We start from the raw sequence: 20,345 nt of genomic DNA, 5'->3' as shown, positions 1-20,345 counted from the left end.
TCGAGGGCATATAGAAATCTGCGTGCCACTTGCGGTCACTTGCGGACCACCCGTTCGCAGGTGACCGCAAGTGTCTCGCAGATAATCAAAAAGGATCGCAGGTATCGCAGGTGTCATGCAGATAGTCTACTACAACATAGTACTTAGTAAATTTAAACTAAAGAAATGTAATCTTCACTTGAGAACTTAAAATGTGGCCACTGCTATGCGATACAAGTCCGGAATACAGTGTTCAATTTTCTACACAAGAGTTTTAGTTCTTATTTACTCATGCCTAATTGCAAGTTGACCACAGGTGGCTCGCAAACATCCATTTTGTGCGCACATTCTTGCAAGTGTGTCAGGACCCCTGAAATCTCACATAGATGCCTGATCCTTGGTGGTGAAAAATTTCCCACGAATTTTGGGTTCATCTGTGCATGATTTGGATGGTTGGGTGTCCTTTTTGAAAAAAAAAATCTGATGAAAAACGCCAATTTTTGTCCGAATTCCGTCCAAAAGTGAATTTTCTATCTCGACAGTAAAATGAACCCTGAGGGCCCATTTCTCAGTCTTTTTCTCCAAAACTCCGCCTATGGCTTCCTTTCATGTATGCGCTCATCTTTCATTGGCGTGCCAACACAATTTTATGTTAAAGTAGTCCACCAGTGTGCCATCTTTGCTCAAAATGGCCTAAATAAGCTTAGATCAGGCATTTTAGTGAACTTTCAGGGGTCCTAGTGTGTCTCGCATTGGTCTCGCAGGTGTATCACAAGTGATGCGCAAGTTGCATGCAAGTGTACGCAAGTCTCGCAATGGATACTAACTCTCGCAAGTGTATCTTAAGTGTGTCGCAGGTGTGTCGCAGATGTATCTCAAGTGTACCGCAAGCTGAACGCAAGTGTATCGCAGGTGGAATGCTGATTGGATGCAGGACATCTTAATCATTTCATAAAGCAATATATATCGCCAATATAATTTATGAATCCCATGAATGAAATGGTTCCAAAATTAGTGAATGTGAGGGAAATGTCATTGAAATACATTGTGAATGTGAGGGAAATGACAGTGAAATACATTATGAATGTCCCAAGAATTTCCTTCAAATCCACTGACACCGGTCTAATCGAGGAAATTGGGGGAAACACTGCCGGAATCCAGGTTTTCTGGGGAAGTAGTCAGGAAATAACGAGAGATTTTCGTCGATTTCTAGTGTTTGGAAGTTAGGTTAGTTAACCGGAAAATAACCGAGACTGGACCGAACCGTAACCGATCAGGACCGCAAAAATTACCTAACCGATCCTAACCGTAACCGTGGTCCGGTTAGTCACCTTGCTTGTCAAGGTCTCCCAGGGTCATAAATACCAAACAGGTACAAACAAACTACCCAGCGGCCATGGGGTTCTTTTCTTGCATATCGCGCACGCGAGCGAGCAAGCATGAACAAACAAACTTTCCAGGGGCCATGGGGCTCTTTTCTTGCATATCGCGCACGCGAGCGAGCAAGCATGAACAAACAAACTTTCCAGGGGCCATGGGGCTCTTTTCTTGCATATCGCGCACGCGAGCGGGCAAGCATGTACAAACTTTCTACGGATGCAGATGGCGCACGCGAGCGAGCGAACATTCTTACTACCGGCGATGTCCGTTTGCGCAGGCGAGCGTGAGTGGACAATTGGACTTTCTATTTATCATTGCGTACGCGAGCCAGTGAACACATACCAAACACATACAGTAAATATACTATGGTAGCCTCACAATTTAGATCACAATGGGCAGTGCTCGAATGGCGGGTCTCTCACTTGCTAACTCCCTGGCTCCCATCTACATTATGCCATCTCCTCACCGTCATGTTGTGGTAATTGTGTGGTCAAATTCGGCGGATGACTGTGCATCACACCTCGCAACTGACTCTCCGTCATCACTGGCGCCTCGTCCATAATAAGATACTGTGTGCGATACCAGGCGAGGGTCCGCAAATAGTTGACTCTTTGCATTCGTGTCTGTTCATGTTTAATTTTTTGATTGGACACTTGACTAGTCGTGAACTCACTTGTCGCCTTTCATTTGATACTTCAACTGCCGAGTTTTCGTGGTTGGGTCTTCGTTGTTCAACAACATCTGAACTGGAGCCCTCCCTGTCACTGTCACTCGGGTCGCTCAGAGACTGTAACTCTGGCATGCTATCACCCGAATAACTTGTACAAGAGCTCTCGGTACTACTCTTTTCGGAATCCGATATACTCGGGTACTGGTACAGATTATCAATTCTTGCATCAGACTGATGATAGCTCTTACCGTGTCCGTGGAGGAGGCCGACATTCTTTCCTTGAGGTAACTCAGTTGCTACATTTTTTTTTGTACGCTGTTCAGCGTCTTCCGCTTGTTCTTTTCCCCCCTCTTCTTCGGTTCAATTTTTTTTTTTTTTGTGTTGTTTTTTCGATCAATGAATTTTTTTTTCTTTCAATTCAGTTCTATCAATTTACTTTTTTTTCTTCTATGACGGAGTCCCGGACTCGGTCGCCGGAACAAATTGAGCAACCCGCTGCGGCGGACTCCGTATATCGTTGAATGACTGAGGCAGCAAGTGCTCTGTAATTCTAATCGAGCGCGTGTGATATAATACAACGGTGTTAAATTGTCTTCCTTGCTACTTCAACTGAGTTAGGCCGCCTTCATTCAATAACCTATGTTTCATCAGGCAACGTTTAATTTCGTGAAAGTAACACGTACAGTTTGATTTGTTCCGTAATATATTCGATATGCGTCGTCTGCACACCTGCGACAGCGTTACGTTTGCCGTGGCAAACAACCAATACGTTTCCGTACCACTTTCGGTTTGCTATTCCCGAAATCAGTTCATTAACAGGGCGATAGTATGCGGGCGGGGTTCTCTGTGTATCGATTACTAGCCTGAATTTGACAACAAAAGATTGTACTCACCCGATTGCAGTAATATACTGTAAATGTGGGTTCGGTTGATGAGCCCGACTCGACCAAAACACGATTGTCCTCTAGGTCAAGACATTGTTTGTAGTGCGCGCCGACGGGAATCCAGCGGTCCGTATTGAGATCGTCCAGAGTTCTTGCAACGCTCCTTCCTAAATGGAGTGGAATGCGCACCTTCATCGGCTTATCGCACGGCGCTGAATAGAGCAAACCCCAATAGGTGAGAGAACCCCTCTAGGATATCATTAGTTTGATTTTGGAAGTGACGATATACGTACCAGACGAGCTTCTTGGAGTAAATCATTGTTTTGACGAGCAAAATAGACCTTGGCCATGACTGTGGGTGTGTACTAAGGTTTGCCCATCGTAGGTATATTTTCCGCTCTTTATATTTGCCGCCACGTCAAAATTTCAACAACTTACCATGTTTCTTTCAGGCTCGCGAGGTCGAGTAACTCGACATCGTCGTTGGGATATGCCAGCTGAAATCGCTCAGCACATAGTTGCAGAATATGTAACGGATAATCCAACCTTCGCGACAATAGTGCCTTTGAGCCACGTCAATTCTCAATTCGCCATTAGTTGTCAATCAATCGTTCGGGGCCGCATCAGATTTGCTCTATCGAGGTTCATGAAGGCCCAGGACTTGCAAGTGTTCTTTGATGTGCTTGGGTCGACGCAGGCTTTGGTTGCCGGATCTGTGGCATTGTCCGTAGTCAACCCCTTAGGTTTTTTAGAGCACCCACCGACAAATCTCGACATCATGTCCCCTCGGGACACACTACCCGTATGGATTGAATGGGCAAAAGCGCGGGACGCTACCGATAAACAGTTAGAAAAGCCACGTTCGAACAAGCTGCATTCGACGAAATGTGTCTTATCTTTTTCTATCCTCAACGTGAGCGTTATCCTATGACTAAGCGGCTCTCTAACCTTTTAACAGGAATACCGTGTCAGAGTGTTTGAAAGCCAATCCTCTTCGGCATTGCATCCACTGGTCTCTTCAGACCTTACTTCCCAGATGAATGCCTTTTCGCCCTCTCGCGTTTACTGCTTCTATCCTGGTCTGACTTCCCATGCGATGACAATGCCCGGCACCTCCCCCCCCACCGTAGAGGGATTACTACAGCTCGAGAGTCGTTCCATTGAGTACAACGTTTCGACTTCTTCGTGGGATAGAGCGTGTGGTCAGTGCTGCCCAACGGTCTGGCGTCTAACTTACGGGTTGGAAGGTGTTGGAGTATATAGTTGGGGTGGCTTGGATGGTAGGAACATCCTCAACACCGACCCATTCGAGTCCGCCCATCTTCGTTGGAGAGCGGGCAATGACTGTCTGAACGTCCTCTGTCCGTTTCAACGCAGGGTCTAGCTACAAGTAAATTGGTAATAGCACGGTGGTATAGAGCGTGTCGTCATACGTTAACTGTATACATGCACAAGTTCGTCCGTAGGCATGCTGAAATCGTCCTTTTTTCGTACAGGTTTTATAGAAATATCTCTGATTTTGCAGTGCGTTGGTCCATATGATATGACTCTGTAGACATTACCCGTTAACTCTCCTCTCATTGGTGTTACCAACAGCCGTTCCATATCAGGGTGCACGGGTATCAAGTACTGCATTGGGATGTTCTTGCTATCACGAAGGAACCTGACCACTGCGGTGTTACCTTCATGTCTCAAAAATTCAAGCGTCCTGTCTCGATATGCCGTGTACTCGGGTGGCACTGAGTCCCTGACTTTGAGACAAATTCTCCTTGTTGCCAATCGCTCGTCCGCTAGCCAATAACACGCTGATCCTAAATTCTGTGATTACGTTCTTATGGAAGCATGTTTCAAAAGGTACGCGTACCTTCGTCATGTTCTGTAACTTCCGATACAGGATCCCATGCTGGGCTTGGGGGTATGTCCTGAATGGACGGCATAGGAGTTCCTGGCGTTGATTTTTCTGAAGGCGCGTTCCATGGGAGGATCCGTGACACAGTTCTTCTTTCTTCGTGTTGAATGGCCTTTACGGGTGTCTCCTGCTCACTACGTGTTTTGATTCAGTAGACACCATGCGCTTAATAAAGCACTTACAGAATAGACAATTCCGTCAATTTGAACCGCTCCTTTCGCAAAGTGGCATCGAGTTCCACCAACGCAGTCTCGTCTATGTTTGTGGACACGATCCGGCCAACGTAACCCTTGAAATTGTTCCTCAGAACAATAACTCGCTTTCCTTCGTAACACCAATTTGGGTTGTCCTTCATACTCACGAGCTCCCTTACTCGTTTACGCACGCCACTTTCTACCACCTCGAACTCTTTCCACATCGTTTTTGGCACGTGATCGTTCGGTGACGGTACCACACAGGTCATCGGAGCATGGAAAAACTCAGCATTGGATACGAGAACTGCTATCTATAATCCCGACTGAGTTTTTCTTCTTCTAGGTTCATGAAATAATGCAATCTCTTACCTCCGTTGAAGTTTCTTGGACGTTGAGAGTCAACACGTCGTTGAGTGAATTGAGAACGAATGCCACCGTTCCAGCATGAGGCCCAAACGTCACCCTTGCATTGTCACCAACTTTGAATTCTCGCCGAAGCTCTGTCAAGCACAGAACGTGAAACAAATCCTGGGAAGGTATGAAAACTTCCGCCTCCCCATCTTGGATCGAGCAGACTTCCCCCTCCAATCCTTTGCACTCGCCATCTACGACCAAAATGCGGTCACCCGATTGGATTGTCTTCGCTGCAATGTGGTGACGCGTGGCATTGTAAATGGCAAACGGAATTTCGGTGCATCCTTCGAAGTCGTCTAATTCGGTTCTTGATGGAACACAAGTTGTGTGGATGATGAATTCGGAGTCGACGTCATTCCAAAGATGATAGCCATCGGAAGTGTAGGTGTCGTCGCGGAAAAGCGAGATTCCGTTTCGTTGTTCCACGCTTTTGACTCCCCATATTTTCGTGACGGCTGAAGGATCAAATTGTCGACGCGGCGGTCGCCCACTGCGCTTCCGTTTACTAGCAGCATCCATGTTGATCCGAGGAACAACCACGATATCCGCGTGCAGTGATCTGGGATTGACATGGCGAACGTAACCGACGTCTCCTCGATAGGTTCCTTTCCTGACTCTGATCCAAGTACCGATGGAGGGCGTGTAAATTGATCCGCCAAGCAGACACGCCTGTGCTTCATCCGCCTCTAAAGCCCTGACAGAACCTGTTTTAAGACTGTCGAATCTGCATACAGTCTCATTCACATCCTCGTAAGATGCGGCTTCGATGAACACCCGGCCTGGATGTGACCTAAGTGCCAGTGCTGCTCGAACCGAAGGTCGGACATCATCAGAACGCACAAATTTCTTGAGTATTCGCAGCACCGTCGTCTCCTCTGTCCCTGGCTGGTTCTACATGTCAACCAATAAAAAAGACTGCTGTAACGTGAAGTTCGCACCTGGCATCCGACCTCGTAAAGACCGTAATCTTCTGTTCTTGGGCCATCGTAGTCTGAAACATCATGGACACCCGTTCCTCGTACTTGAGCCCGTTGGATGAAGTCCCGCCAATTCCCTTCCACATCGTCGTCTTGCCCAGTGAATTCGCGAACGAATTTGGTGTCTGGTGCACCATTATCCTCCATAGAATCAGTGTCGTCAATGAGATCCTCTATATGTAATAATAAGTTAATCCGTTTTTTTTATTTTGAACGAGTGAAATTTTACCGACCCAGGTCTTCGTCATCGGATTCCACTGCCTCTTCATTCTCCACCGCCGCCTCAATGTCAATGAAAACGGAAGCATTCTACGGACTGGGGTTAGACTTGCAATCAACCAAGGTAATACGAACTCGACTTACTGCGACCCTCCTCTTTTTTGGGGTTTGGACCACATCCGTCATTTGTGGTAGAGAAACCTATCACGCAGTATCAGCTTACTTACGAATAAACCTTATGCCGGTTACCTGTCTCATTCAGATGTTTGGTCTTCATACCTGCTTATTTTCAAGCTGTCTTCAACAGCATCTATTGTGTATAACTACGGTGGAAAGTATGTAGTGACGTACATAGAAAAGGGAAAGAAGGTTTAACGGTTTGAAGAATCAACATATATACCCTGAACTCTTTAGGGCCTGTCAGGCAGGACTTATCTGACGGGCCCTAAACATGATGGGGTATATAACGTCCCTCAACAGTTTGTGAATTTTTTCTTTTCTCCCTCCAACCCAGGTCTCTTTATTCCTGTAAAGGATTGATAGATAGTACATAATAAACGACGCGGATGTATTTGCCGGAAGTAAAGTTCACGATCGAAAGCTCGCTCATATGTACGGACTCAAATGTTTGAATCTGTTCAATGTCTCATATGTTCATAGGTAGCTAAACAATCACCGATGCGAACGAAATATTGTTCAAGATGCCCACAAATCAGCCAATGGGACCAAGTTCGCCGAAACCTTCGTTTTGATGGGATATCCAAGCTACAACAACTCGTTGAGCGTCGAGAATGTCGAAACGTGGGAACTGTGAGTCTCTTGCCTCCGTTGCGAACTATCTTATTGACCCATCAACAATCTAGCTACTTGGCGGCTGGCTAGCGCCTCCTCGGCCACGCAGGGTGCATCCGGCAAATAGGGTCTTCGCATCCGTATAATATTCGGGATACACCACGGACCTCATGACGCACCCTGTTCTTAATCCTACAACTTCGTATCGTCCTTTTGTAACTGTGATGTGTTGCCGGTAGACCCGTATTGGTCTGAACGGATACAGCGAACCTGGATGCATAGCATAGCCAACCCAACCCCAGGGTTCCCTGGTTGGATATCAGGATGGCGTTAGTCCAGCCTGCTAAAGCTCCCATATCAGATGATGCGTTATATTCGTCGTATACAAGACCAGATAGTTCACGAAGCTAATTTAAGGAGGAGGTGGACAAGACATTTGGGGATCTATGAGACCCGGAGGTAGGTTAAGTAACTTCTATTTGTTTGAAGGCACATTTAAGCTCTTTATTTTGTAGGCTGAGCCCCTCAACTTTACCATACAAGCCCGGTCGGACATGGCGCGTCTCCAATTTTGTATTTGCTGCCCAATCCAGTACAAGCCTGGTGAGTTTCCTTCACGATACACTGTTTCTATGTAGTTGACTGTCACATTCAGCGTATTACTTCTACCTGTCGAAGATCGAAATCGGTCATCTCGCTTCCCGATTACATAATAGAAAAAAGGTTGGGATAAAAACAAAAAAAAAAGGTTTTCCTTTCTCCCACATCGCTTCGCTCTACCAAAATATGTGAGTCAATCATCTTCTACGACGCTTGTCGTTAACATATCCATCAGCAGCCACCATACCAACCTCTCTCAAAAGATATGTCCGAGCGAGAAAAATTATCCACAGAAGGTCTGTGAGTAAAAAGATGTCGTCCCAACGCTGTACTTATTCATGGTATAGTGCGAAACCTCATCCAACGGTTGGGGATGCCAAGTCTGTGGTTTTGTTTCAATCCGGCAACAGATGCGACACCTGTGATGTCTGCAGACAATGTGTCCGGCTATACTGGTATCCGTCGGACAAACCGTTCCGAAATTGTGGCCACAAGCCATTAATAACTTAGAGTTTAATATACAGCCGCCAAATTTAAAATTGGATACGAAATTTCACATAGGACAATTGTTCAAAAATTGACATTATATATCTTCGTACCCCTCCCTCCTACTCACTCATATGGAGAGCAACCCGTCGCCATGGACCGAACTGACAGCTGCTGAAGACTTGGGTTTATACACCATGGCTCAGTTGATATCGGCTTGTAGTCGACTTCCTCTGCGAAGTGCAGTGAAAAGGAACAGGTCGCTTCTGACGTCTCATATCGCTGCCCTTTCCGCAGAGGAACAAAACAGCATTCGCGTTGCACTGCAGCTCCTGCAACCTGCCAGAAAACGGCCTTTCCCTACCGAACCTCTAAACATACGGCGTCGTAGAATTCAAGTGGGCGAAATTCCTACACATTCAAACCCGTTTCCGGATCAACAGCCGTTGTTTCTTCCAGAAGAACGAGCTCCCAACGTCCGCGAGTCCCCACATCATCCCCCTACACAAGACAATGCCATTCTTTCTCCAACACACCTTTCCACTCTTACCAGCGACGTAGAGCACGATTCCTCACTTGCGGGTGAAAATAGCTCACAAAATAGAAACGATTTACCACTCATCGATCCTGACAATGACTTTTCTACACATTCAAACCCGTTTCTGGAACAACAGCCTTTGTTTCTTCCAGATGAACCAGATCCCAATGTCGGCGATTCCCCACTGCATCCCCCTGCGCCAAACATTCCCAATGTTTCTGCTTCCACTCGTACCAGCCCTGTAGAGCGCGAATCATCACCTGCGGGCGAAATTGCCTCACAAAACATAAACGATTTACCACTCATCGATGCTGACAATGACTTTCTACGCGCCCCAACAGAAGACGTTGTCAAACAATGCATTTCTGGATTTATAAAGGGGACAGGTGATGAAGCTTTAGCCTCCGTCGTTTGCGCCGCTTGTGCAAGAGAAGTATCGTTGACAAACTCCAAAAGCATGTCGTTGAAGGACATACCAAATCACGACCGTCTCCATCCTTCTCGCCCCCATCAAGCGCATGTACTCAGTGAAGATATGCTATTGGAGACCTCGGCCGTTCGAAACGGGAAAGTGACGATGTGTCTTGAATGCGACAGAGCACTGCATCAAAACAAAACGCCCCTTTTATCCCTTGCCAATAATATGTGGATTGGAGAGGTACCGTGGGTGCTCAAGGTATTGACTCTTCCGGAACGGCTTCTCATTGCAAAGTATTATCCTGTGGCATACATTGTCAAGCTCTATCCGAAAGACAGGCGATCTCGATATTGGGGGATAGATCCGCAGAGTGGATTAAGGGGAAACGTTTCCACCTATCGGCTAGACACGAACGAAATCAAACATATGATAGACGGCGTCGTTCTTCCGCCTCCTGCAGCCATCTTATCCTCCATAATAGGCGTGACATTTGTTGGCCCAGACAACTTACCCAGAGGCCAAATGCCGCACATGTTCCATGTTCGCAGAAGCCGGGTGAAAGCCGCGTTGGAATGGTTGAAAGAAAACAATCCCTTATATCGCGAGATTGTTATCTCGGCTGAAAACCTTTTACAGCTTCCGGAAGATGGTGTACCAAGAGAACTAGTTATCAGTGCTAAACATTCAACCGATACTGGTTCGTTGGCGCGTGAACATGAAGGCTATGTACCCGTCGACGGTGAAGATCATCGTGGTTCGCCTTGTGCTTTTTACCTTCAATGTGTATAGCCTAACAATGTATGAAGAATCACTGGATCCTAGAAACGCTAGCGAAACATACACAGAAGAAATGCCAATAGAAGGTCAGTGTCAACCACCGCACCAATAATAACCACACTTATCCATACAAAAAGACTATCTTCCGGGAATCCCTTCAGGTACGTTTTAGGCATCATCCAACAAATAACTTCTCTAACATCTTGTGCAGGTCTCGTCAATTTGGACGACGTCGAGATGCAAGATGCCATATATCGTGAAGAAGGTGATTGTCAAGTCGCTGTCATCTATGTTCCACTGATATATCAATCAATAGAACGTCAACCGGCGGTAATCCCTCTTCAAGCCACAGGAATGATAGACATTTCTGGCTCAGGCGTTACGGAAAATGATGTGCTAGCGCATGCATTAGCAAACACCTCCGACCTTGCAACAAATATTCCTAGATTTGCAGTGCGACGTTCCAGCGCTTTCGTCAACGAATATGCTCGCAAAGATAAGAACACTGGTATGAGGACCGATGGTGGTCCCAGCAATCCAAATCACCTCCTGGGCTCCTTCCCCGTCCTTTTTCCTTATGGCGCAGGTGGTTTTGAAGTCGGTAGAGACCAGGACGTGCCTTACGAGGCTCATGCACGCTGGACTTTACAATACCACGATAAACGGTTCAGATATGATATACAGTTCATCTTTCAAGTCTTTGGCGTCATACAAAAACGGATGGTGTGCAGATCCGCTACCCTGCAAATGAAGCGCTCAACCTTCCGCGCAAACGAAGCTGCAATCCGAATGTTGAAACCATCGGATCTCATCGCAGCCAGCGCTGAAGAATCTCGCTGCGCCCCATTTTCGAACCCTTCCGTTCAAGCTCTTCGGACCCAACTGACAGCAGTCCGTTCTCATGTTCAAGGCACTGACGAGTCAAGAAAAAACATCAGATCGAAAATATGGGGAACCACCGTAATGCAGAGTCCACCTAGTTTATGGATCACAATAAACCCAAGCGATACACAGGATCCAATCGCACAAGTCATGGCCGGGGTGGATATCAATATGGACCATTTTGATGCTACCCTTGGTCCAAGTTCGAAAGAGCGTGGTGCAAACATTGCTAGGGATCCGTACGCAGCTGCAAGATTTTTCCACTTCCTCGTGGCGGCCGTTTTGGAGGAACTGTTTGGCATCACCGGTAGCAAGCGTGGTCGGAAAGTGTCCAGAAAGGATGGCATAGTAGGAAAAGTGAACAGTTATATTGGCACGGTGGAAGCCCAGGGAAGGGGTACCCTTCACCTCCATATTATCATGTGGTTGGTTGGTGCCCCGACATCGCAACAAATGAAATCGCTTTTGACCAGCGAAACCTTCCGCGAGAGAGTCTGCGACTTCATACGGGCAACCATAAGCGCTGATATCGACGAGTTGGATGCAAATTCGGTCCTCGCATTGCCGGTCGAAAGCAGTCTTGCATACTCTCGGCCTCTAGATCCTGAGGAACCGGACTACGCAAACAAATGCAGAGACCGTGAACGACGACTTGCGCGTGCGGTCCAATATCATACATGCACCCTAGACACATGCAAGAGAATGATAGGCAATTGGCTTCTCTGTAAAAGACGGGCTCCGTTCGCTCTGTCAAGTCGGGAATGGATTGAATCCAATGGCGCTTGGGGACCAAAGCGTTATTGTGGATATCTCAACAATTGGAACCACGCACTCCTGCAGTCCTTACGAGCTAATCACGATATGAAACTGATCACAAATGCTCCAGAGAGCAAAGACATTACATGGTATATCACCACGTACACCACCAAGAAGCAATCGAGATCAAAGAACACATCAGCAATCCTTGCTAAAAGGCTAGCTTACCATAATATCAAAGAACGTTCCGATCAGGATGCTATTAATCGAAGCAAAAGACTACTAGAACGTTGTGTTAATTCAATCAGCCGTGATCAAGAGTTCAGCGCACCTGAGGTCGTCAGCTATCTTATGGGTTGGGGGGATCGGTATATATCACACACTTTTGTGACTATCTTCTGGGACAGCGCTGTAGCAGCTTTGAAGAGAATATTTCCCACCCTACGTGTAGGAAGGTGAGAATCAGGTCTTTCGTGCCATGACACGCACTGACCACCACTCAGGCATCGCTCAACTACATTTCCCAACACAACGACCGAGTTACACCTTGTCGAGGAATCAACAAGTTCCACACCATCTCAGCCAAACCCCGCAGCAACCACGGAAATTGACAACGGTGGAAGTGAACCTGCTATGGTGTGTATATTTAAGTAGCACTGTCAAGTCACGCAATCCAACAAACTTTATTGCAGGATGATACCGTGCAGGTCGAAATCCAAGACGGTGTTCTGACACTCCGTGATCAATTGAAAGATTACACATTCAGGGGTGATGGCTTGGAGCTATACAACTTTCTTGATTACAACCTGGACACCTACGAAGGTGATCCCGTCCGCGAAATGAATGACGGCGAAAGCCGCACAAGAAGAGGCCGGACAGCTCACGACAGGTTTCCTTACAAAGACGGTTCTGGAAAAGGTAGTCGATGTCGTATCATGCGGGGAAAAGGACATGAGACAATGCCCGATTTTGTGGGAAGATGGTTCCCAAGAAACAACCGTGACGACGACCGCGACCTATATTGCGCAAGTATCTTGCTGCTATTGAAGCCATGGAGAAGGTTGGAAACCGATCTCTTGCTGGACGGCCGCAACTGGTCACAAAGCTTCGATACATTTATGTCGACTGCGTCACAAAAAGCGAAAAATATTGTGGTCAACATCCAGTACTTCCACGAGTGTTCAGATGGCGCCAAAAACCGGTCAAACCAACCTTATGATGGTGGCTTGCTCACCGTTCGGCAACAGGCAGCGGAGCTAGCTGAACAGCAATTAGAAAACCCCGCACCACGTCCGTTATCTGAATGGGATGTCGAACATGCAAGAGAGAGTAGATTCAGCAGAGACCTCCAAGCTTTCGGTTCAGATGCGCTAGCTATCGCGCATGCGGCCGGAATCTTCAACGGGGAACAGCAATCGACAGATTATCGTGAAAACCCTAGGAAGGCGACAATGGATGATATGACGCTATTCATGGATTGGTCAAGACAGTTAAGGACCATCATTGAAGATGAATCACTCCCACTTGGAAACGGGATCGCGGGAGAAACTATTCTTCCTTCTCTCCCTCGGTCAGCTCCGCCTGTTGTAGAATCAACGGTGATACAGCTTCCACGAATGTGTCTTGAACCTTCAAATAGACCGAACCTTGCTCTTCTCAACGCAGATCAGAGACGTGCTCATGACATCGTCGAACAGGATCTGCTAGCCCATTTGAACGGCGAGAACACTAAGCAACTGCTGATGCTGGTGCTCGGCCAAGGCGGTACTGGAAAGTCTGTTGTAATCAATGCTATTTCGGAGACTTTTGCTGAACATAACGCCTCGCACATGCTATCTAAGACAGCAACTTCTGGTGTTGCTGCGAGCCTCATTGGCGGACAAACTACATATTCCTTTGCAGGAATGGGCATCAAAACACCTCCTTTAGGCGATTGGCTTTCTTCAGCTCCAAAAGTAACGGTCGCAAAAAGAAACAGAAACATCGCCAACAGGAGAACTTTGATAGTGGATGAGTGCTCCATGCTGACCAAAGTCCATTTGGCCTGCTTATCCGAAGTCGTAAGCCATGTTCGCCACACTCACGGTCAAGGAGACCCAGCTTTGCCATTTGGTGGTATGAACGTGATCCTGTTCGGGGACTTCCACCAATTTCCACCCATACAGAAGACAGGAGCTCTATATGACCCGACCATCTGGGATAAACAAAGTGTCCGTTCAGCCGTTGGTCTAGAAATCTTCAACCAATTCAAGACCGTCATCATTCTAACGGAGCAGAAAAGGGTAACTGATTTGGTGTGGAAAGGCGTATTGGACAGGTTAAGGGAAGGGGAATGCACTGAGGAAGATCTAAAGGAAGTGAAAAAGCTGATCATTAAACCGGAAGACGGTGCACAGTCTGTACCGTTGCTGAACTCTGTACTGGTAACATCTCGTCATTCCGTTCGCGAGGCGTGGAACGACGCAGCTATCGCAAGGCATTGTGTCATGTCTGGCCACAGGCTCTTCATCTCGTCCGCGGAAGACACAATTGGCCGATCACACTCTCCCTTGACATTACCTCACCGAGTCCTCGTCGCAGGAATGAAATCGAAACACACAGGCAACCTATCTGATCAAGTGAAAGTAGCAATCGGCATGCGTGTCATGGTGACATTGAACTTGTCAACCGAAAGAGATTTGGCGAACGGGACCCGTGGCACCATTGAGGATATCGTTCTCGATCCAAGGGAGATGTTAAAGGAACCTGACGAGGACGGTGCCATTCATTTGGATTACCCTCCCGCTGTGATACTGTTTCGCCCAGATATCCAAGTTACGCATCACTTCGAAGGACTGAAGTTGGGACTGCTTCCCATTTCCCCATCCGAAAAAGGTTTCAAGTTCTTCGACCAAGCTGGGCAGAAGGTCTCCGTGACCAGAAGACAGGTTTCCATTACTCCTGCATACGCATTCACAGACTACAAGTCCCAAGGCCAAACAATTCCCTTTCTTTACCTCGATATAGCAAACCCGCCAGGAGGGAAACTGGATCCGTTCAACGCGTATGTCGCTTTATCAAGAGGGAAAGGCAGGTCCAGTATAAGGCTTCTACGTGGCTTCGATGATGCACTCTTCACCAATCATCCGTCTGATAAACTGAGAGTAGCGGACATGAGATTCGCAATGTTAGCTGTCGAGACTGCTGCTCGCTTCCCATAGCCCTTTTGTCTTTTTCGCCTTAGAATTCGTAAACTACATTCATAACACTTCTTGAATGAAATTTAAACAGATCTCCTATTTCTTCGACAATGCGGTCTTCGCAGATGACTCCCTGTCATCACGCCCACGGCCGTCGGACAGATCGCGGTAGAAGGCAAGTAAAATTTTCAACGGATCGAGAAACTATCACCCTCTTTTTTTTTTTTTTTCCCTCGTGGGTAGAGAGAAAAATCTATATAAGCGACAGTCTGACCTCGATTTTAGCCTTACAATTCTCGCAACTCTCTTTTGTGTTGACCACATCGACTTGGTGAGTACTTACATCACTCTCCATGCTATAAACCATGTCTGATACGTCAAAGCAATTATGGTGTACAGTGGACCAGCAACTCGTAACAGGCTCCTCCGAACGCGTCAGTATACTGCCAGTCCGGGTTGGACATCCACTGTAGGATGGGGCAGCTATGGCAGTGGACACAAGCTCGTCGACTCCCATCCCGCTGCCGGAAGCGACATTAAAGAGACAGTATGCGTCGTTGTCGGCGAAGTCTCCGATAGTCGCTTAGCAGTCGAACCCTGGGGTAACCATGGAGCCTATAACACACTTGCATCCTCCAAGTTTGGGCTAACTCTTGTGAAACCCAGCGACGTCGACTTCAGAAGTGACTGGGATAGGTCCATCACGGCCATCACGACTTTACAAGGCCTCATCGCAACTTCTCAAGATCACAAGTTCTTTGTGCTGGCCGAAGGGGTCAACTCTTCCCTTCGTTTCACTGCGCCAATCTTTACGCTGAAGGTAAGCGGTCATACATCAAGTGACGACTCGCTTCTCTAATACACCCCAATTATCCCCAGGATCCCGCTTTCGATCGTACGTCAACCTTCAGTTACTGACTACAACTTACTGACTTGAAAAACTATAGCGCCGGGATCGGAATTGGATACCAATGCTTGGCCAGTTCGCGCGAATGAGCGGGAAGCCCTCGCGGACTTGGTTCAGACTCATAAAGTGTTACCGTTGATGGTCTACGACGAAACCGAAGCGGCCGTGCTACCTATGAATGTCACAGAAACGATCAAAGGGGCTTTAGTTGAGCTCACATTCCGTCTAAAACACTACTACATCCAAGACAAAAATTATGACACCTTCTCCGCGGCCATCGAGCAGATCATCGTATTGAAGCGTGCACCACCCAAACAACCCAGCCCCTATCGACGTGGTGCTGGCCCAGTACGTTTGCCAACTACCGGCCCAACGAGGAGCGAACAAGTTGCTGCCGTATCCGTGTTTTATCCTCCTGTCCCGACAGGCTCTGCCCCAGTTCAACTGAACCCAACGCTGGGCGTAGCCACCCCCACAATCCAAGCAATCGCATCGAAGGGCGCAGTTGGTACGCGTTCAACGTCAGTTACACCAACTAACAAATAACCTCTTTATGTGCAGGAACGGAAAGAATTCCTATTGCAGAACAAGCTCCGGTATCTCCTCTCCAGAGCCCTCTTCCTATCAGAGGCCCTAACGACCAGTTCACACCTTGGCCTCCAAATACTCCTCCGCGCCGTTCTGATGGCTCTTCTACCGCAAGTTCTGAGCCATATTCGGAGTTCACAACTCCACAGACACCGAAAACCCCCTCACCATCTGGACCTACCCAGCAATCGGCTCTTCCACAGAATGCAGCGGCGGGACCTTCCAATCTGCGCTCGGGTCATACGATGGTGAACGATGGTAAGCGTAAGGCTGGTCCTGGGGACGAGGACGGCAGCAACGCAAAAAAAGGAAGGACCGGAGTTTGATTGACGTTCTTGATAGCTTATTTGCCCTTGATGTAGCACTATTATTAAGATTCATTTGTACCGCTCCTTTGTATTTTTTCTATTGATTGACCTAACAACGTCGTACACAACAACCACAAAAGAGTGCACGCATCGATAGACTTGGAAAAATAGTACTTTGATTTGTCATCGTATTGGACACTCGTTAGACCGTTCTGACACCTTCGGAAAGAGTTGTTCACAAGTAAGTCAGATAGTCTACTACCATACCGAACTGACAAACAATTGGAAAGAAGAATGCGAGTCGACATCCCAATGGACGTCTTACAAGAAAACGTCGTGGACCAACTGTTGCTTGCTGAAGATTGGAAAACACTATCTTCGATGTCCCAAACATGTCAAACGTTGGTTCGACCATCGCGAAGACGTCTTTTCGCGACAATTTTGGTGGCGGGGCCCACAATTCTATGCCTCTACAATCTTTTACATGCCAGTCCACACATCACCGAATATGTTCACCACCTTCATTATCAGCTGCATTACTCTGACTGGGACATACAAACGGGTCTGATGAAACGATTTTATCTGCTAAAGAGTATCGATCTCACAGGAGAATATCCCAGAAGGAACTGGAACTAGTGTTTAAAGGTTCAGTCCATAGGACCGCAAAAAACCGGTGGACCGAACTGAACCGGATCATGGTCCGGTCTTTTTTTCGGTTGCAGTTGCCCCAATTTGGGGTTGGTCCGGTTGCCGGTTGCCTCATTTCGAAAATCTTTTAAAACCGTTCAAAGACCGGTTTTAATCGGTTGCAACCGGTTAAACGGTCACGTGCGTTACATAGCCTTGTAACCACGTTTATTGCCTTTTATTGGGTTTTTGTTTCATCAAAAACGGTTAAGAATTGAGAAAGATATAACCAAATCCATATTTTACCCGAGTCTCTATGAGATATAATTCGGTTTCAGTCATAGCTATGTCAAATCTTCATTAAATCTCTTGAAAATTGGTAGAATGACGGGTATTTATATGCTTTACTATTTTATATAACCCGTTTATTTTTCAGAGTAATAATGGTTGAGATACAAATGGTTTATATTGGTATAATAAATTATATGTAAAAAAACCGGTCTGGATCGGTCTGAACCGGTATCATGGACCGCAAAAGACCGGTCCTAGGTGGTTCGGTTCGGTTCCCTCAATATCTGGGTCGGTCCTGGACCGGTTGCGGTCCACGGCTGCGCGTTTTCGGGGCAAAAAACCGGACTGAACTGAACCTTTAAACACTAACTGGAACGCCATCCCAGAAGAATTGCGGTCAGAGTTCATTCGCATATTTTCATTGCCAGACCTCACAACCGTCGCACTCTCTCAATTCCGGTTCTTTCCAGTCATCACCTTTGCGCACTGTCACAACGTTGTGCGTCTAAAGCTTTACAACCTTCACATACTCTTCACTCCTCGTTCTGGAGTCGAGAGGAACGTCAGACGGTCCATCCCAAAACCAACCATATTCTATCTTGCGCGGAATGACATGTTCACGTTTTTCGTCTATTCAAGGCGAAATGGAACGACGCAAGTCCCATAATGGATTTCTCTGCCCTCCGTGTAGTGCACGATCATGATTCAGCAATGATGATACCGGGCTTCCTACATTATTGGAAACCAAACATCGAAATCCTTGCCGTCTCTGGTATGGCACTCCGTCCTATGTCAGCAGCGGTATTAATTGTTAACAGCCATGCGCCGACTGCAAAATATATGCAAGACCACGTTGGTGACCAGCGTGCGTGTCCTCGTCTGCAACACGGCGACTTCAGCGAAGTCAGCAAGGGCTTCGACGGGTGGCGAACAGCTGGTGGTTGGAGACTTGAAAAGCTATTCCTCGTGATGGAGGCAGACGATGGCAAACATCTCGATTGGCAATATTTGCAACCGATGCTGAACAAAATACATTTCCCGCGTCTACGTTCGATAAACATCATCCAAGTAGGAGGTCGTAAAGTCAGTCTGCCAGAACTACCATGGGTAACTGATTCGACAACCCTTTCGATACGGTTCATTGATCGTCAGAATACTCCTCAATTTTACGCAAGATACTTACCAGCCAGCTACATTTAAAGTGAGCTATTGTTTACTTTAAGAATCAGGTTTGGAGATCTAACTGTGGTACCATACATCCAACAACCGGAATTCAAGATCATTAACCAATATTGATGGCATACACATCGATGTCGAAGCTAACTCAAAATTATTCTACGATATATCTACTTCTCCTAGTACTGTCTGCCAATCAAGTTCGACAAATTCATCACTGTCCACAGCACTATCGTAGCATACGTTAAGCCATTAGAAAAATTTGCTTCGCCGGGGAAAAAAAAAAACCTTATCAGAACAACATTGGCTCTGGATATATCGTTTTCACTGGTGTCCCAAAGAGAATCGTTGAATCGACGCGACGCGATCAGCATATTACCCAGACAATCATCTGCTAAATCCTCCTCGAAACTGTGAACGAGCTGGTTGACCCTCAATCCATGGGGAACACCCTCTCGGGGCTATTTTCCTTTTAGAAAGTGCAAAGTATAAGGACAACGACACTAACTTGTGGTGAATAAATGATTGAATAAAGACGTTCAACATTAGCTTCATCCTGAGAAGACACGGACTCTCCTTCAGAATCTTCTTGGGGGGGGGAGCATATCTCGTAGACTTTGGGAGTAAAGACTACCATCGCACCGCTGGCGCCTTGTGGTAACCAGTAGCTTGTGTCAAGAGAAGAAACAGTTTGCTGGTTATGCATCCCAACATGGTATGGCACCTTGACCAAGAACGGTTTGGTACAGTCTGTACCGTAAAAGATACACTTGACAAAGCGTACGAATGGCTGTTGAACATATCAACGTCATGGGTTTCAATCCTGAACAACAACCGACCGGGTCATGAGATGCTTGAGATGCTTCTATCTCTCTAACGTTGTAATCGAAAACCGGTTGTTCTTCAGTAATACCAAAGTCCCTTAACATGTCAGATTGCGGATATGGAGAAAATTGTGGCATAATGGTGAGATACAGCAAAGCCAGGGTATATGACATCATCGATCGGTCTGACTTTCGTCAATTCAAACCGTTGAACGATTTAACGTTCAACACTCAGAACCATGATACCGTCGTCCTCTTTCCAATGTTTAAATATGTATTTCCATGTAACTAGCTCTTGAACACTGTTTCCTTCGTTATGAAAAAAAAGTCGCTTCGCATTGGTGCAAAGCAGTGTATTTGTCAGCAAGCAAGGTGCCTGCTGCCGCTGCTAAGTGTCAGCCTCTAGTGGTTAGGTGTCATCCCAAAATATTCAAGACCAAACAAAAACCGGTTAGGACCGGTTATAACCGGTCTTTGTGTCCTAACGTTACACACAAATATTCCCCTGTTTAAACGCTTTCTAACGATCCAAAAATCATATTTTTTAGTGGAGAATTGACATATTTACCG

The 20,345-nt window shown here is 46.8% G+C and overlaps 5 protein-coding genes across 5 annotated transcripts; 3 read left to right on the top strand and 2 right to left on the bottom strand.

Moving 5' to 3' along the window:
- Positions 1–2,476: 2,476 nt before the first annotated feature.
- Positions 2,477–3,263, bottom strand: LACBIDRAFT_331760 (uncharacterized protein; the record flags this gene model as incomplete). The annotated part of the gene is made up of 4 exons (XM_001886141.1): positions 2,477–2,579; positions 2,713–2,873; positions 2,923–3,162; positions 3,207–3,263. 4 exons carry the CDS (start codon positions 3,261–3,263, stop codon positions 2,477–2,479), a joined length of 561 nt encoding a protein of 186 aa, XP_001886176.1.
- A 4,154-nt stretch (positions 3,264–7,417) lies between these two features.
- Positions 7,418–8,520, top strand: LACBIDRAFT_331758 (uncharacterized protein; the record flags this gene model as incomplete). The annotated part of the gene is made up of 7 exons (XM_001886212.1): positions 7,418–7,436; positions 7,658–7,747; positions 7,817–7,877; positions 7,934–8,021; positions 8,074–8,141; positions 8,257–8,318; positions 8,453–8,520. The coding sequence occupies 7 exons, from the start codon at positions 7,418–7,420 to the stop codon at positions 8,518–8,520; spliced, it is 456 nt and encodes a 151-aa protein (XP_001886247.1).
- A 6,922-nt stretch (positions 8,521–15,442) lies between these two features.
- LACBIDRAFT_307571 (uncharacterized protein) lies at positions 15,443–16,875 on the top strand (the record flags this gene model as incomplete). Its single annotated transcript, XM_001886211.1, has 4 exons — positions 15,443–15,874; positions 15,934–15,949; positions 16,002–16,469; positions 16,523–16,875. The coding sequence occupies 4 exons, from the start codon at positions 15,443–15,445 to the stop codon at positions 16,873–16,875; spliced, it is 1,269 nt and encodes a 422-aa protein (XP_001886246.1).
- A 1,133-nt stretch (positions 16,876–18,008) lies between these two features.
- On the top strand, positions 18,009–18,975 carry LACBIDRAFT_331756 (uncharacterized protein; the record flags this gene model as incomplete). The annotated part of the gene is made up of 3 exons (XM_001886210.1): positions 18,009–18,063; positions 18,162–18,274; positions 18,415–18,975. The coding sequence occupies 3 exons, from the start codon at positions 18,009–18,011 to the stop codon at positions 18,973–18,975; spliced, it is 729 nt and encodes a 242-aa protein (XP_001886245.1).
- A 135-nt stretch (positions 18,976–19,110) lies between these two features.
- Positions 19,111–19,913, bottom strand: LACBIDRAFT_331755 (uncharacterized protein; the record flags this gene model as incomplete). Its single annotated transcript, XM_001886140.1, has 4 exons — positions 19,111–19,180; positions 19,240–19,412; positions 19,460–19,741; positions 19,791–19,913. The coding sequence occupies 4 exons, from the start codon at positions 19,911–19,913 to the stop codon at positions 19,111–19,113; spliced, it is 648 nt and encodes a 215-aa protein (XP_001886175.1).
- Positions 19,914–20,345: the final 432 nt, after the last annotated feature.

Source organism: Laccaria bicolor, genomic scaffold, assembly GCF_000143565.1.
Source record: "Laccaria bicolor S238N-H82 LACBIscaffold_36 genomic scaffold, whole genome shotgun sequence".
Taxonomy (NCBI): domain Eukaryota; kingdom Fungi; phylum Basidiomycota; class Agaricomycetes; order Agaricales; family Hydnangiaceae; genus Laccaria; species Laccaria bicolor.
Note: the sequence above shows the minus strand (reverse complement) of the source record. Positions and strands in the feature narration are given on the sequence as shown.